The sequence below is a fragment of the Lycium barbarum genome, chromosome 1 (genome assembly GCF_019175385.1).
Source record: "Lycium barbarum isolate Lr01 chromosome 1, ASM1917538v2, whole genome shotgun sequence".
NCBI lineage: Eukaryota > Viridiplantae > Streptophyta > Magnoliopsida > Solanales > Solanaceae > Lycium > Lycium barbarum.
The window spans coordinates 124,623,143-124,637,750 of NC_083337.1; the positions used below are offsets into that span (position 1 = coordinate 124,623,143).

Sequence of the window (14,608 nt, forward strand, 5' to 3'; positions counted from 1 at the left end):
AAGAGAAAAGAATTATCCGAGCCATATTAACGAAACCAAGCATCCTTGAAGGGCCGATGTTAGCCTCTTAACAATCAGGATAAGTCACCATTTATATAGCTTTTGAGAAGGATGAACAAATTAAATTACTAGTAACATGGAAACTGACGATAAGTCAAAATTTGGGGATTTCTCATTAAAGATGAAATAGATAGTACAAGATAAATCTCCATGACAGAGAACAAATTCAAAATTCAGATCCAAATTGTGTGAGTATCGGATTCTTGAAAATCGAATAATAATTAATTCACATATGTTGAAAAAAAAAAAGGAAAAGAAGAATAAATCATGTGTAATAGATACATACATCAAAATAGTAAGATCGATCGATCGATCATGGAATATAGTAGTAGTAATTTCTTTTATTTTTTGGCCACCTGATTTCATATAATTTACAGAATACACCTTCTCTTCCTGCTAATACCTGGTTTAGAATTTTCATCAACCGAGCTGAAAAACGAATCTACTTCCTCTTTTGCCACGACGTCGAAGAACTCGAGCTCACCTAGTAATTTCCTTTTACATGAAATTACCCTTTTAGGCTTCTTTGGGGCAGGTGGACAATTGACCATTTTTGGGATCAAATTGTTAGGAGATCCTGGTGTTCTAATTTCAACTTGTTCCTTAGTAATAATATTGCATCTTTCTGATTCATTTCTTGAATTTTCAATATTCTGTGAATTTGATAAATTTGGTAACTGGATTTCTGAAAGGGCTCTTCGAGATTGTAGATCTCTAGACATGATGATTTTATTTGATGGAGTAGAATTCTATGGAATTGGGAAAGTTGGGTCTGTGAAAATATTGGGAGGGATGTACTTTAAGTTTGAGGTGGTTATATATATGAGTGGGAAAAAAAATACTTCCTCCGTGATATACTTTTCGTTTTAGTTTGTCCCACAAAAACTAATATATTTTCTCATCTGACAATAATTTAACTTTAAATTTTACATTTTACGCTTAACGAGATAATTTATAACCACACAGATATTTTTGGCTATTTTAGACCACAAAATTAAAAAAAAAATCATATTTTTCTTAAACTCTGTACCTAATTAAATTATACTCCTTCCGTCCCATAATAAGTGTCACCTTAGTCAAATTTTTTTGTCCCGTAATAAGTGTCATCTTAGGATACCAATGCATATATTGACTAGTTTTTTTCATCTTTGCCCTTGAACAAAAAATGACAAATTTATTTATTTAAGGCCAAAAGTTAGATTCACAATGTCAAATTTTAGGTTTCAAGTGAAAATAAAAGTTTTGGCTGATGAAAGATAGGATTAGTAAGAGGCAAAAGAGATGGTTGGATTCCCAATATCAAAGGATAGACTACTTATGCATGCTCTAATCATCAAGAAAAAAAATATTTTTTTTTTACATAAGAGTAATTTGATAAACTTTATACTTTATCATTAATTTCTCAATATTCGTATTTTTTTTTTTGCTAAATGACACGGGGGAGTATCACTTTGGAAGGAGGGAGTAAGGTGAGAGAAAATTGTTTATTACAGTTTTTGAGATGTGGGGTTTGAGGAGACGCGTGCCATACAAGGTAAATTGAGTTGTACAAAAAGGGAGGCTTACCATTATTTTATTGTTAACACTAGCCAAACTACTTTCTTCCATGTTCCATTATTTCACACTTTTATATTCTCACACAACATTATTACTGCACACCGAATTTAAGCACCGTTTGCAGGACGGATCTACATGTAGCTCAGCCGGAAATGTACACCGTATATATAGAGTCAAATTTTATTTAATGTTGAACTCCCTCAACAGAAATCAAAAGCTTAGTTCAATGATAAAGAAGGTTTAAATTTACGTGGACCATGCAAGTTTGATTCTCACTAGAAACAATTTCTTTAATTTTTGAACTCCCTTAGAAAAAATTCCCCCTCCGTTACTGACCGTTTGGATATAGATTTGGTTGAAACTTGAGAAAAAATAGTTTTTTGAAAATTGAAATTGTGTTTGGACAACATTTTACTTGAAAAAAATTGAAGTTTTGTGAGCGGAATTTTTTTTTTCACCAATCAAGTTTCTGAACTTGAAATTTTTCTTCTGATTTATTTTTAAAAAAAACTGATCAAATTTCACGAACAAACATGTTTTCAAATTTTTTGTGAAAAAGAGTTTAAAAAAATCTATGCCGGGAGCTTAGTATCATGATATTATTGTTATAATTTAAGAGCATTTTGTTATTAAGGGTAAATGCTAAGTGATAAAAAGAATGAAATTACATTCTCTTATTTCCATGTTTATTATTTGTACAACTTCTATATACAATACTTCATTGTACTTTTTCTAGAACACTAAAAAACGAAAAATACATCATATAAAATAAACTAGAAAGATAACTTTATTACAGCATCATGAAACTTCGCCCTTTCTGTCTTGATGGTACTCTCCTGATTTTTGTTGTATAGAAATAATGATTATTCCCATCTCCAAGATTGCTATTCTTTTTTATTTTTAGAATGGAAAGATACAACATTAACTCCTCTAGTTAATTTGTTTACTACTTTTGCTTAATGTAGTGCATTATTTTCATTTGGGTGTTTTTTTTGGGGGGTAGGGGGGTGGGGGTGGAATTAAAGACAGGGGGCCTTGCACTTGATGTTACTTGTTAGGTTATTTTTTTTAATATATACCATGATTCTTAAGAAGATACTATTTTTTTTCACACCTTCACAATTCATTGCATTGAACTTAGTACCTTTTTAGCAAAAAAAAAAAACAAGAGGATCTACTAGCTAGACAAATCTATGTATATTTCAAATTCTCAATGAATGACATTTTACATTATCACTTTCATCATTTCATCTAGTTTTGTGATACAAGTTAGATACTTCAATCAAATTATTATACATAATAAAGTCAAATACATATGAATCTGGTGTAGGTAACATGCAATTATATTTATATATTGATATGGGGAAAAATATGGAAGATAGATGTGAATAAAGACAGATAAATTTAGAGATTGGACAGCAAATTAAAGAGAGGGCAGATTCAAGAACCTTTGGTGTCTCAGTCAGATCTGAAATTCATGACATTCTGTTTTTGGGGATTGCCATGTGAAGCTTACTACTTGCTTTTGACGCAAAAAGTGGTTACGCTATCAACTTTGGGTACCTCCCCTACCTTTTTCTCGAGCAAATTCACAAATGTGGGTTTGGTATGACACAAAATATTTTCTGTAAATTATTATTTTTGAAATATAAGTTATCTTTTGGTGTTAGAAAGTAGTTTTGACTAAATGAGAAATAATTACCTCGGGAAGAATTCATTTTTTTTTCATAATTATACCAAAACACTATCAAGACATATAAGGTAGCAGTGAAAAAGGATAGGAGTGAAAGATAAAAATCATGTGATTTGACAAGGATAATGAGTACTACGGTATATCCGAGAAATATTAATCTTTTTCAATGAAGATTATTAGGTCTTCGTAATTTTCAAGGACTCATGGATTAACGAGAGTTTGTCGTTCAATTATTTTGAGGAATAAGAATATGTTAACTTTTGTAATTGCTCGACATTTAAAAAAATATATTGTTACCAAGAAATAAATTTTGGTATGGTCAGTTGCAACTAGATAAGAAGTGGTTCGAAAGGTTGATCTATTGGATAGCTGCGAATAGAGGCGATTTAGGATTTCTAGAATGTAGGTGCACCACTAAAAAAAAATAAAAAAAAATAAAGTGGATATTGATCCCTAATTTTCTAGGTAAATAACGTAAATACTCAATGTTCAAACAAGTGCATCATTTAGCTTTCTTATAGCATGAGTGTCAGTAGATAATATTATATTCCCTTAGTCCCAATTTATATGGCACCATTTGACTTGGTACAAAGTCTAAGCAATAAAGGAATTTTTTTAAAATTTGTAGTTCAAAACAAATCTTAGATATTTATATGGTTGGAAGTTTTTTCATAAAATTAAATTGTTCCTAAATATAGAAAGGTGACATTTTTTCTAGAATAGACTAAAAAGAAAAGTGTGCACGTCAATTGGGAGACAGGGAATACCAATTTTAGAAAGTATATACATAAAATATCTAGGCTTACGAAAAAATCATAGATTTACGTGCTCCAAATTTTACGTATAAATTCACCGCTAGCTGCAAAGAAGGCCATGTGTTAATGGTAAGGAACTACACTTAAAGATAGACCTTCATGAGTAATCAACTAAATTTGATTAAATGTTCAGATTCTGCATCGGTAGATCTAAGTATGGTTATGAGTGTTAACTAGTCTATTTCAAAACCATCTATTATAAAAGCAAAATTATTATGTGCTATGAGATCATTTTAAGACACAGGCTATTTGGTTTGGATTACTGTGTCGACTCTATTGTTAGGCTGATTTTTTATATTCACAATGAAGAATGATGATAATGGAAGTCAAAGTAAACACTTGGCACAAATTTCTTAAGTAAAAATGAGGACTGCTGAAATTTCTGCCGAATACACTCATATAGTTATTGATCTATTATAACTTGCTAGCACTTCAGTATAGAGATCATGTTGGGACTATATATGTTGTTAGCGTTAACTTACTTTGATTTATGTCGACTATTTTAAATATCTGTTACGAATATGAAATTAATTACTTTTATTGCGTATTCAATTTTCATATTCGGTATCCTCGGAGATACTTAAAGTTGAACGCATAAGGACCAACATGCAACATCCATAGTGTTGCTGGTGAAAGTTTATTGAAAGCTATAGAAATAATTTTTCTCACTGAGTAGCAAGATAGGATTATGTATGTGATGCATGGAAGATGTACTGCTCGGTTGAAAATGAGTAGGAGATACTATTTTGTGTTACTTATACTGAAACTTTCGTATATTGTCACCGAGATTAGTAATATGTGAATCAAATGGAAGAACGCTTGCTTTTCAATTAGGTTTAACTAAAGTGTGATCCACATATTACTAATTGAATTTTTCTTTGAAAGAATCCACCTGAATCGAAATTTTTGAGGAACATATCGAGAGAGAATTGAATTTGATTAGATAATCTATGATCGGTAAACAATGATTATATGATTTAAGGTATATAATATTTTCTATCAAAATTACTTATTGACAAAATTTGGGAAGGTTCCTAGATGAGGTTGAACTCTCGAAACTTATCCTTTTTTTTGGAAGGATAAGAAGTCTTACTAACTATGAAGTTCCAGGACTAGCTGGTTATATAAGTTTGTATTACTATCAGTGATGGATCCAAGAGGACCACAAAATTAAAGCTAAACATAAAAAGTATTGTTGTCCTTGAAAATCAAACCTGGGACACTAGAGTGTATTTTGAACACCGTGAACCACTTCAGCTAATCATTTATATTTGTTCAGGGTATTCAAAACTTATTTTGTATACATAAGCATAGAAAATCTATCCTATATATACAATGTAATTTTTTGTCGAAGATGTTTGAGTGCACACTCTAGCTATCAGTCTCGTAAATCCACCCGTGATTACCATCATACTACACTACCACAATCTTCACCGGATAGAGTCTTGAAAACTACCACAATATTTTTTTCTCTTTTGTTCTATTTCAGGTTTACGTTATTGCTATGCTTCCTGCACTTGATCATCATGGCAGTAGGTAACACTAAATTTTGTTGTTTCGTATGTGTATTTATTTATATACCTATCTATTTTAGTATTTAAAATCTAATAGTACGTACTCTTTCATTTTAATCCGAAGTTTTGCATTCGAACCATGGAGTGAATCGCTTTGCTAGGGAATGCTAACCCCCTAATCTGAAACTTCCCGATGTGAATACGGGTTTAGTCGGACCTTAATATAGATATCAACCACCGGATGGAAGTCCAAAAAAAGAAGTTTTCCCTTTATTTCGTTTTATATATGTGGAAAAATTATTTGTTTAGTTAAATTAGTGTCAGTTAAATAAAGTTCAAAATTAAACCTGAATTTTATAAAAATTACGTTGGTTTTCTATTTAAAATAAATTGCTAAGCAGTTACATTGAATATACTCATGCTTGATTATTTATGTTTTCTAGTTTAGGCCCAAACTTATTATAACTCGGATTTATCTGGAAAAGAATACTTCAAAATTGTGTCTTTCCTCAATCCTTAAGTTAAAAGTTCGGATTTATTCAAAGAGAACTCTGTTGGTCTCAATTAATCACCCAATTAGTTTAAACTCTATTATTATTATACTTGTTTTTCATAATCTTTTTTATGACGTCTCATCACTCCAAGAGTAAAGGGTGAAGTACACTTAAAAAGATAAGGAGAGTTGAGGGTTCGAGTGCCGTTTCTGTCTCTTCATTTGCAGCAAATGATGGTATCTATAGCACGCAACAATATATCTTCCTCTGACTCTCTGATTTCTTTTAATTTATAATTTAGTATTTAAAGTTCATCAACTTGACCAATTTAGATTCATAAAGGGTATATTTATAGAGTTAATTTATAATTGAATTGCTTTAATTAAAACAACAACAACAACAACAACAACAAGCCCAGTATAATCCCACCATGTGGGGTCTGGGGAGGGTAGAGTGTAACAGACCTAACCCCCACCTTGAAATGTAGGACGGCTGTTTCCGAAAGACCCACGGCTCAAGAGAGGAGAACAAGAGAGGAAAAAACAAGACAAAAGGTCAAATAGGACCAAGCATATCGAAAACAATATGAAAACAAGGAATAACAAAAGCGAGAAAGTCATGGTAGAATAGTCCAGAAAGAAAGGAGCATTACCTACTATAGATAAATAAGACAACCAAAGTACAACGGCCCAACAAATATAAGCAGAAATCAAATGCAGAAATCAAATGGCAATAAACAAATGAGCAAATTAAATTACTTTAATTACAAGGGTAGTAATTATACAACCTTGTAAATACACGACACTGTAATTATAAAGCTCTGTTTATTTATCATAATATAATTGCAGTGTAATCATAAAACATAATTGTTTACCTAAAGTTCATTTATAAGAAACATCAATTGATTTTATTTAAAATTATGCAATTAATCTTAATATAATAAAATCCTTGATAACAAATAAAATAACTGACAATAATCAATGAACTGAATAATAAAATAGAGATTCTTATTCGATCTTCTGAGCACAATGATGGAAATTGCTAGAAGAACAATCTTATTTGAACAATAGCCTTTTGTAGAGTACATTAAAGAGTAATTTCGTATGAAGTAATTGCACGATTTGCCCTTCAAATGAATTGGAATTTTTGTCCTTCAATTGGGTTGGTGTTTAATTTTTGTCATTCAAAATCGAACTTATGTTTAACGGGGCATAAGTTTTTTTTTTTTTTTTTTTTTTTTTTTTTGCGCGGATTGCCCTTCATTTGGAGTGGTCTTTAATTTTTGTCCTTCAAATTGGTGGTCTTTAAGTTTTACCCCTCGCCTAACACCCCGAGGTTGTGGGTTCGAACCCTAGCTCAGCAACAAATAAAAAAAATCGCAAGGCAGACTTTGCAAATTTTGCAAATCTGGCCAGCAAAATTCTGCCTTAAGGCAGAATTTGGGCCGCACAGGCAGAATTTGCATGGACAGAAATTCTGCCTATGCCATGTAAATTCTGCCTTAAGGCAGAATTTCTACTTGAAGAGCAAAATTTAAAGACCACCATTTTGAGGGGTAAAAACTAAAGACGACCCCCCAGCGAAGGACAATTCTGCAAATTGCCCCATAAGTTTTTTAAGGGCGCCAACATAACTTGTAGATATTATACTGCGTAACTTACACCCCTCTAGGCATATTATGAAGGGCAAAAATTAAAGATCAGCCCATTTGAAGGCAAAATTAAAAACCAGCACAAAATTGGCAAAAGTGCAAATGACCCATTTCGTATTCAAGTTAGAAATTGGATTGGGCACAACGAATAGTGGGATTGATATAGGGTAACTCCACTAACTAACTTTCCTAATTCTACACACGCTTTAGCCGTTATTGGCGTGGAGATCTTGAACTCTTGATAGGATCGAACTAGTTGCCTTGAATTTTGGAGTGTTAACGTTATTAGATATATCCACTGCTCGCGTTTTGAACTATGTCTAGGGCCAGTGACGGAGCCAGAATTTATGTCAAGGAGGTTCAAAAATATAAAGAAGCCATAAATGAAAAAGCTAAGGGGGTTCAACGTCTACTATATATACATAAAAAATAATTTTCACCTTATATATACAATGCAATTTTTCGTCGAAGGGGGTTCGGATTGAACCCCCCTGGGCCCTTACTAGGTCCGCCCCTGTCTAGGGCAGCTATCTTGAATGGCAACGTATTTGGTATCATCATGACCTTGCCCGTCCATCATCCTCCTGAAGGTTCGTCTTTATATATAGTGGCCCAGTTAGAGCCCGTTTGGATTGGCTTATAAGTTGCCTATAAGCTGTTTTCAATTTTTTTGAGTGTTTGGCTGGTCAGCTTAAAGTCCTTTTGTGCTTAAAATAAGCCCAAAAAATTAATTGGACCCGTTTGGCTTAGCTTATCTAAAGCAGCTTATAAGCTGTTTCCAGCTTATAAGCTGCTTTTTTTAAGCTCATCCAAACAGGCTCTTAGTCGAGTGCGATTTATAAGTCACCTCACTTATCCCCCGACTAAAATTCCCTTTTTCCATATTTTACTAAAATTGTAATTTTTGATTGCACAAGTATAATTACACAATCATATCTTCTAAATTTTGAAAATACAAATTAATTATCAAAAACTAAATGTTATTGTTTGACAAATATGTGTCTATTTAAGAAATGGTATTACTAAATTTTATCTATAACTAGGCATTTAATATACATATCATCTTTTAGAATATAGTATTAGATAATTATAGATTCTTAACTAATATTGTAAAAATTAATTGATAGCTAGTTTTTACAGAAATAGTTTTCAGAGATCTTTCCTCAGGTTTGACTCTATAACATTAACCTCCTTTGTAGTTCATAATATTTAGTCTCGTTATCCTTCCTTATTAGTAGTCGCATTCACTACTAAAAAAACGGGAAAAACCGACGGACCGCATCGGTTTTTTTAATGAAACCGACGGGAAACCGACTCTTTACGATTCGTCAGTTTACATACACTACTAAAAAAACAGTGTTTAGTGACGGACGTATTCCGTCACTAATCAGCATATATCTGTTGCTAAACATGTGTTGCGACGGATTAGCGACGGAATGTCGTCTGTTGCGATTTTGCGCGTTGCTAACCTATTAGCGACGGAAAAATGAAATCCGTAGCAAACTTAGCGACAGAGTAGCGACGTATGAAATCTGTTCCACATTATAGCAACGGATTATTTTGTTGCTATTGTTATGAATTCCGTGACTAATTTCATATTTCATTTCGTCGTTTTAGTAAATTAGCGACGAAAATATTGTCGCTAATCCGTCGCAAAATCTTTGAATTATTTGTGCCTGCATTTAGCGACAATACAATGTTTGTCGCAGTCTGTAGCCTACTGTTTTCCCTCTAGCAACGACCAAAATCCGTCGCAAATCTGTCACAAATATTTTTCTTCCAATTTTTTATTTTATTTTAAATACACCTATTAACACATACTAAATACAAAGTAATAAATACCCTTACAAATAACTGACATTCACATAAAATAATATTTATAAAAAAGATTCAAAATAGATAGCGAAATCCTAATCGTTAAGTCCAAAACACCGACAACACCAAGCTGTCAACTACCAAAAGAACCCACACATCCATCAAGTATTGTTAGTGCATAATTTTGTTCTTTCCAACAAAAAGCAGATAACTTTGTGCTTGAGATCCAAGACCATATATTCTTCTCTTCCTTGTTCCCCTAGCAGCTTCGTAATATGCTTCACATTGATCAATATCAGACTGAGATCAACATCATTGCCCTTGGCATCCTGCAAAAATTAAAAGAGCTTTAGCCATCCGATATCTTGTCACGGTTACAGCTTAAGCCGTATAATCCTGAGAAAGAACTACTCTCAATCAATAATGTTTCATTACTTATCAACATCAAAACAGACTTGAAACCGAAACTTTAGACTATAAAGAAACTAAAACAAGCCCCACAAAATGCATATATCACAAGTTAATTGGCTGCTAGCACTAAGCTAATACCATATACCACAAGTTAATTGGCTGCTAGCACTAAGTTAATACCATATACCACAAGTTTACACCTTCTGCTCATATTTTCCTTTCTGTTTTACTGATAAGTTTAATCAATTGCATTAATAGCACTTAGATGGTTGGAAAATGTATACAATACACTATGCTTGTGTTGTTCAACCACATCCATTTTAACAAAATATCTCAATTATCTACACGTCATAGCTAGAACCCTTTACACCAAAACTATAAGTAACATGGAGAAAAGTATCCAAATGTTCAAGTATAAGAAAGGTATGATTTCCAGTGACCCTATTTCATAATTCATTAGTTTTGAATTTCATCTACTTACAGCTTCAATATCTTCTTCTGCCAAAGCTTGATAAACTCTAGATCTGCTCATAGGATTAATGCTCCCAAGCAAACTTGAATAACTTAGCTTGCTGGCCAAATCACAAATACAACAACAGCCCATAAAATGTAGTAGCACATGTCGTTCACTATTAGGCCAAAATGTTATGGCAAAAACCAAGCAACCATTTAATCGCAATTCATTACCGATCATAGAAGCCAACTGTAGGTAATGGCGAAGCAGCAAAACAACAAAATGTAAAGGCAGGAGTCATTAAAATTCAGAACTGCACAACCATTACACCTTAGTTCTCAAAATAGAAACCAAGTGCAACAATATGTTCTCAGTGCAACAACACTCAAAATTATCTCAAGGTTGTCCCAACAATGAATTTAAAAGTGCCACAACAGCCTTTAAGACAATACACCTTGACAAGGAGATGTAACAATATAGCACCCTTGATCCTAACAGTGTTTTATACAACAGAATGTGGCAACTACTGCCTGCCCATTTAACACTGATAAGGCTCCAATTGCAGTAACGGTTAACCAAAAATATGCAGTAATAGTTTACCTGAAGTTCAGCAGCCAAATGATCCAAAATGCAGCAGTTTCTTACCAACAAACCCAACTCCAAATGTGGCTCGAAAAACCAACAGCAGGCAGCAGTCACTCCATTTCAAGTTTAGTAGCAAATTAGGGATTTCGATAAGCCCCCAAGTTATGCAAAATGTAACTTCTTAGAATAATGGTTTTACATATACAAAGACTCAATCGAAGTAGCCAATTTACATTGCAATTTTCCTACTAAAACGTATTTCTTATTCCAAGCAAATCATTCTTATAGACAAGTTAATAAACAGTAATTGAAAACCATGAAACGACATTGGTAATTCATAGATTGTATTCAGCCATCTTTATTGGCATTCAAGTTCAAAGGAAACGAACACGATCAACACCTATATATTAGAAAGTTAAGAATAAACCTGCTCATTTGTCAACGTCAAGAATATACTTTTCTGCATGGGATAGCACTTCTCAATAATTTGAAGATCTTGTGATCCTCCAAAGGAACTATTGGAGATATGGTGAGATATGGTCTGCATTTATGCACAGTTTTTCAGCATTTCTGCACAATTTTTCAGCATTTCTGCACAGCGTTTCAGCATTTCTGCACTGTTTTTCAGCATTTCTGCACTGCGTTTTCAGCATTTCTGCACTGCGTTTCAGCATTTCTGCACGATTTTCTAAACTGCGTTTCAGTATTTTTTTAGTGTTGTGCTTCAGCAGTGATTTTTTTTCTGCACTGCGTATTTGTATTTTTGCACTGCATTTTTCGCATTTCTGCATAGGTTTTTCAGCATTTCTGTACTAAGTTTCAGAAATGCTGAAACACAGTGCAGAAATGCTGAAACGCAGTGCAGAAATGCTGAAAACGCAGTGCAAAAATGCTGAAAAACTGTGCAGAAATGCTGAAACGTTGTGCGGAAATGCTGAAACGCAGTGCAGAAATGCTGAAAAACTGTGCAGAAATGCTGAAACGCAGTGCAGAGATGCTGAAAAACTGTGCAGAAATGCTGAAACGCATTGCAGAAATGCTGAAACGCTGTGCAGAAATGCTGAAAAATTGTGCAGAAATGCTGAAACGCGGTGCAGAAATGCTGAAAACGCGGTGTAGAAATGCTGAAAAAATAGCATTTTTGCACTGCATTTCATTAGCATTAGCAGTACAAAAATGCTAAAACTACTGTACTAAAAGCACACCAGTAACAACATAGAACATCAACAGCAATGCAGCTTTATATCCCATTTGTAACAAAAGCATACATATATCGGTTGGCTGCTATAGTCTTGCAACTACAACTTCATAGTGTTACAAATCACCAAATAGCAAAGGGCATATTATACTCCGCAAGTAGAATCAGTAAAGCACAGAAACATAAACTTGGCATGATGTCAATCTATGCCTGCACACATAGCTACAATACAAAAAGAGCAAGAACTGCCGAAACGCCCCAAATAGACTCAGCAGAAATCATTCTCACCGTTTTGTCAATAATAATTGAATTTTGACATGAGTAATCGTCTTATCTCAAGTAATCGTACTAGGTCTCCACAATACAGCATGAACATTTTAATAACAAAATGACGGAAGGAGATCTAGGAACTACGCAGATCTTGCAGTCTCAATAAATGTCATTTAAAAAAAGTATATCATCTTCTGTGTTTTAACAAAATGCAGTCATTTCTTTGCCTTCTAAAAGACAACAATCATGTCAAGTGTAACAGCTTCTATCAAATGCACAACTATATATTAAGAGCAACAGTTTTACCCCAACATACAACAGCAAAATGACTAAAAGTGCAGCAATTTTTATTCAGGATTTTCGCAATGTAGCATCAATTCTTGTTTGGCAAAAGTAGGCACCAATCAAGTATAGGAGTTTCTATCTCAAAGACCACATATGTTTGTTGTAAATGCAATCATTCAAACACAGTAAACAACTCTCAAAGTGCAGATACAAAACTCATTCAAATGTAGTAGCAGTTCATCAAATGGCAATGTAAGGCACAAAATATGTCTCCACTATAGCAGCTGCTTGCCTAAAAAACAATCAGCAACCTGACACTTATTTCAGCTTCTAAAGATGCAGTAACATTTCAAGTACTATAAGTCACAATATTTTATACTAAACATTGTTTACATATAAATATATGAACAATCTATGTAACAAACAGTGTGTATTCACTAATGGGGTTGAATTGTTTACATATAAATATATAAACAATCTATGTAACAAACAGAGTGTATTGACTAATGGGGTTGATAAAAAATTCACCTTTGGACCCATAGTGACTTTAACAACATCAGCAAGTTCTTCAATACCTTGAAGCATTGCAGCTCGAGCTTCAACACCAAATCTAATATCCTTTGCAGCATAACTTCTACTCCAATTTAACCTTCCACCAATCTGCAACAAAAACCATTTATAAACAGAAAATCCAAAATACAGCTCTTCTTGATCTATACCAAAAAAAAAAAAAAAAGTATCTTGCAAAATAGTACTCACTTGTTGGGTGTTGGTTCTTGCCACTCTGTACAAAACAAGAAAATGGGTATTTGTTAAAAGTAATAAAGATTACATTTTTCTAACACAAAAAAGAAAAACAAGAAAATGGGTATTTCTTAAAAGTAATAAAGAATACATTTTTCTAACAGAAAAATCCAAGTTATAAAATGTGAATATTACCTGGCTTTGGAAGCAAGATTTGCTACAAAACGATACATTTTGCTAATGAGAAATGCTGCTAAGAGAGAAGAACAAGCTGAAATAACTTATTGAAACAGAAAATATCATTCACCTTTTTGTTAAAAAAAATGACAAACTGAAACAAAAAAAATCGACTAAGAAACCCAGTTCACTAACACTGATTTCAAATCACAGAATATAAAGAATGTTGAGTTCTTCAAGCTTTTTCTCGACATGCAACGAATTAAAACAAACTTTAACCACCAAATAATATTATCCTACAAGATTTAGCACAAACAAAGGTCGAATTTCCATTTTCATCAGATTTTGGCCGAAATAGAGATTCCCAACACTTAACCTTCAAATAAATTATAAACCCAACAGTTTTCAACACACCCAACTTCGATTTTAGCCCAAAAAAATACTTAAAGACACTCTGTCCTTTAGATAATAAGCAAGAAAACACAGATAGATTTAATGTCAGAAAATACAAAGAAGGAGATAAAGAAGAAAGAAACTGCCCATAAAACATAGAAAAATCAAAACATACCTTTCCTTTAGATAAAAGTTGCAGTAGAAGAAGAGAAAAACACAATAGAAACCCTAGATTCACATTATTTTGATCTATGTTGTGCTCTCTCTCTCTCTCTATGTTAGCAATTTCGCACAGTCTATCTCTCTATCCGTGTTGGCTGCTGTGTTTGGAAATGAAATAATGTGTACCCTAGCTAGGAGATATCTTTTTTTTTTTTTTACATTTAACGACGGAATAGCGACGGATTTTATATTCCGTCGCTAAATAATACATTCATTTCTTTTAATAATTAATATTGCGACAAAATATTCCGTTGCTGCAAATATATATTT

General features: G+C 33.0%; 1 protein-coding gene and 1 long non-coding RNA gene across 2 annotated transcripts; both read right to left on the reverse strand.

Annotated features, from left to right (window-relative positions):
- Nucleotides 1-9,660: 9,660 nt before the first annotated feature.
- Nucleotides 9,661-10,601, reverse strand: LOC132598650 (uncharacterized). Its single transcript, XR_009566631.1, has 2 exons — nucleotides 10,492-10,601; nucleotides 9,661-9,928 (listed from the first exon to the last, which is right to left on the reverse strand). It is a non-coding gene; the product is annotated as an uncharacterized LOC132598650 (long non-coding RNA).
- Nucleotides 10,602-13,067: 2,466 nt separating this feature from the next.
- Nucleotides 13,068-13,855, reverse strand: LOC132598699 (chaperonin CPN60-like 1, mitochondrial). Its single transcript, XM_060311754.1, has 3 exons — nucleotides 13,742-13,855; nucleotides 13,562-13,586; nucleotides 13,068-13,462 (listed from the first exon to the last, which is right to left on the reverse strand). The coding sequence occupies exons 1-3, from the start codon at nucleotides 13,777-13,779 to the stop codon at nucleotides 13,181-13,183; spliced, it is 345 nt and encodes a 114-aa protein (XP_060167737.1). The 5' UTR covers nucleotides 13,780-13,855; the 3' UTR covers nucleotides 13,068-13,180.
- Nucleotides 13,856-14,608: the final 753 nt, after the last annotated feature.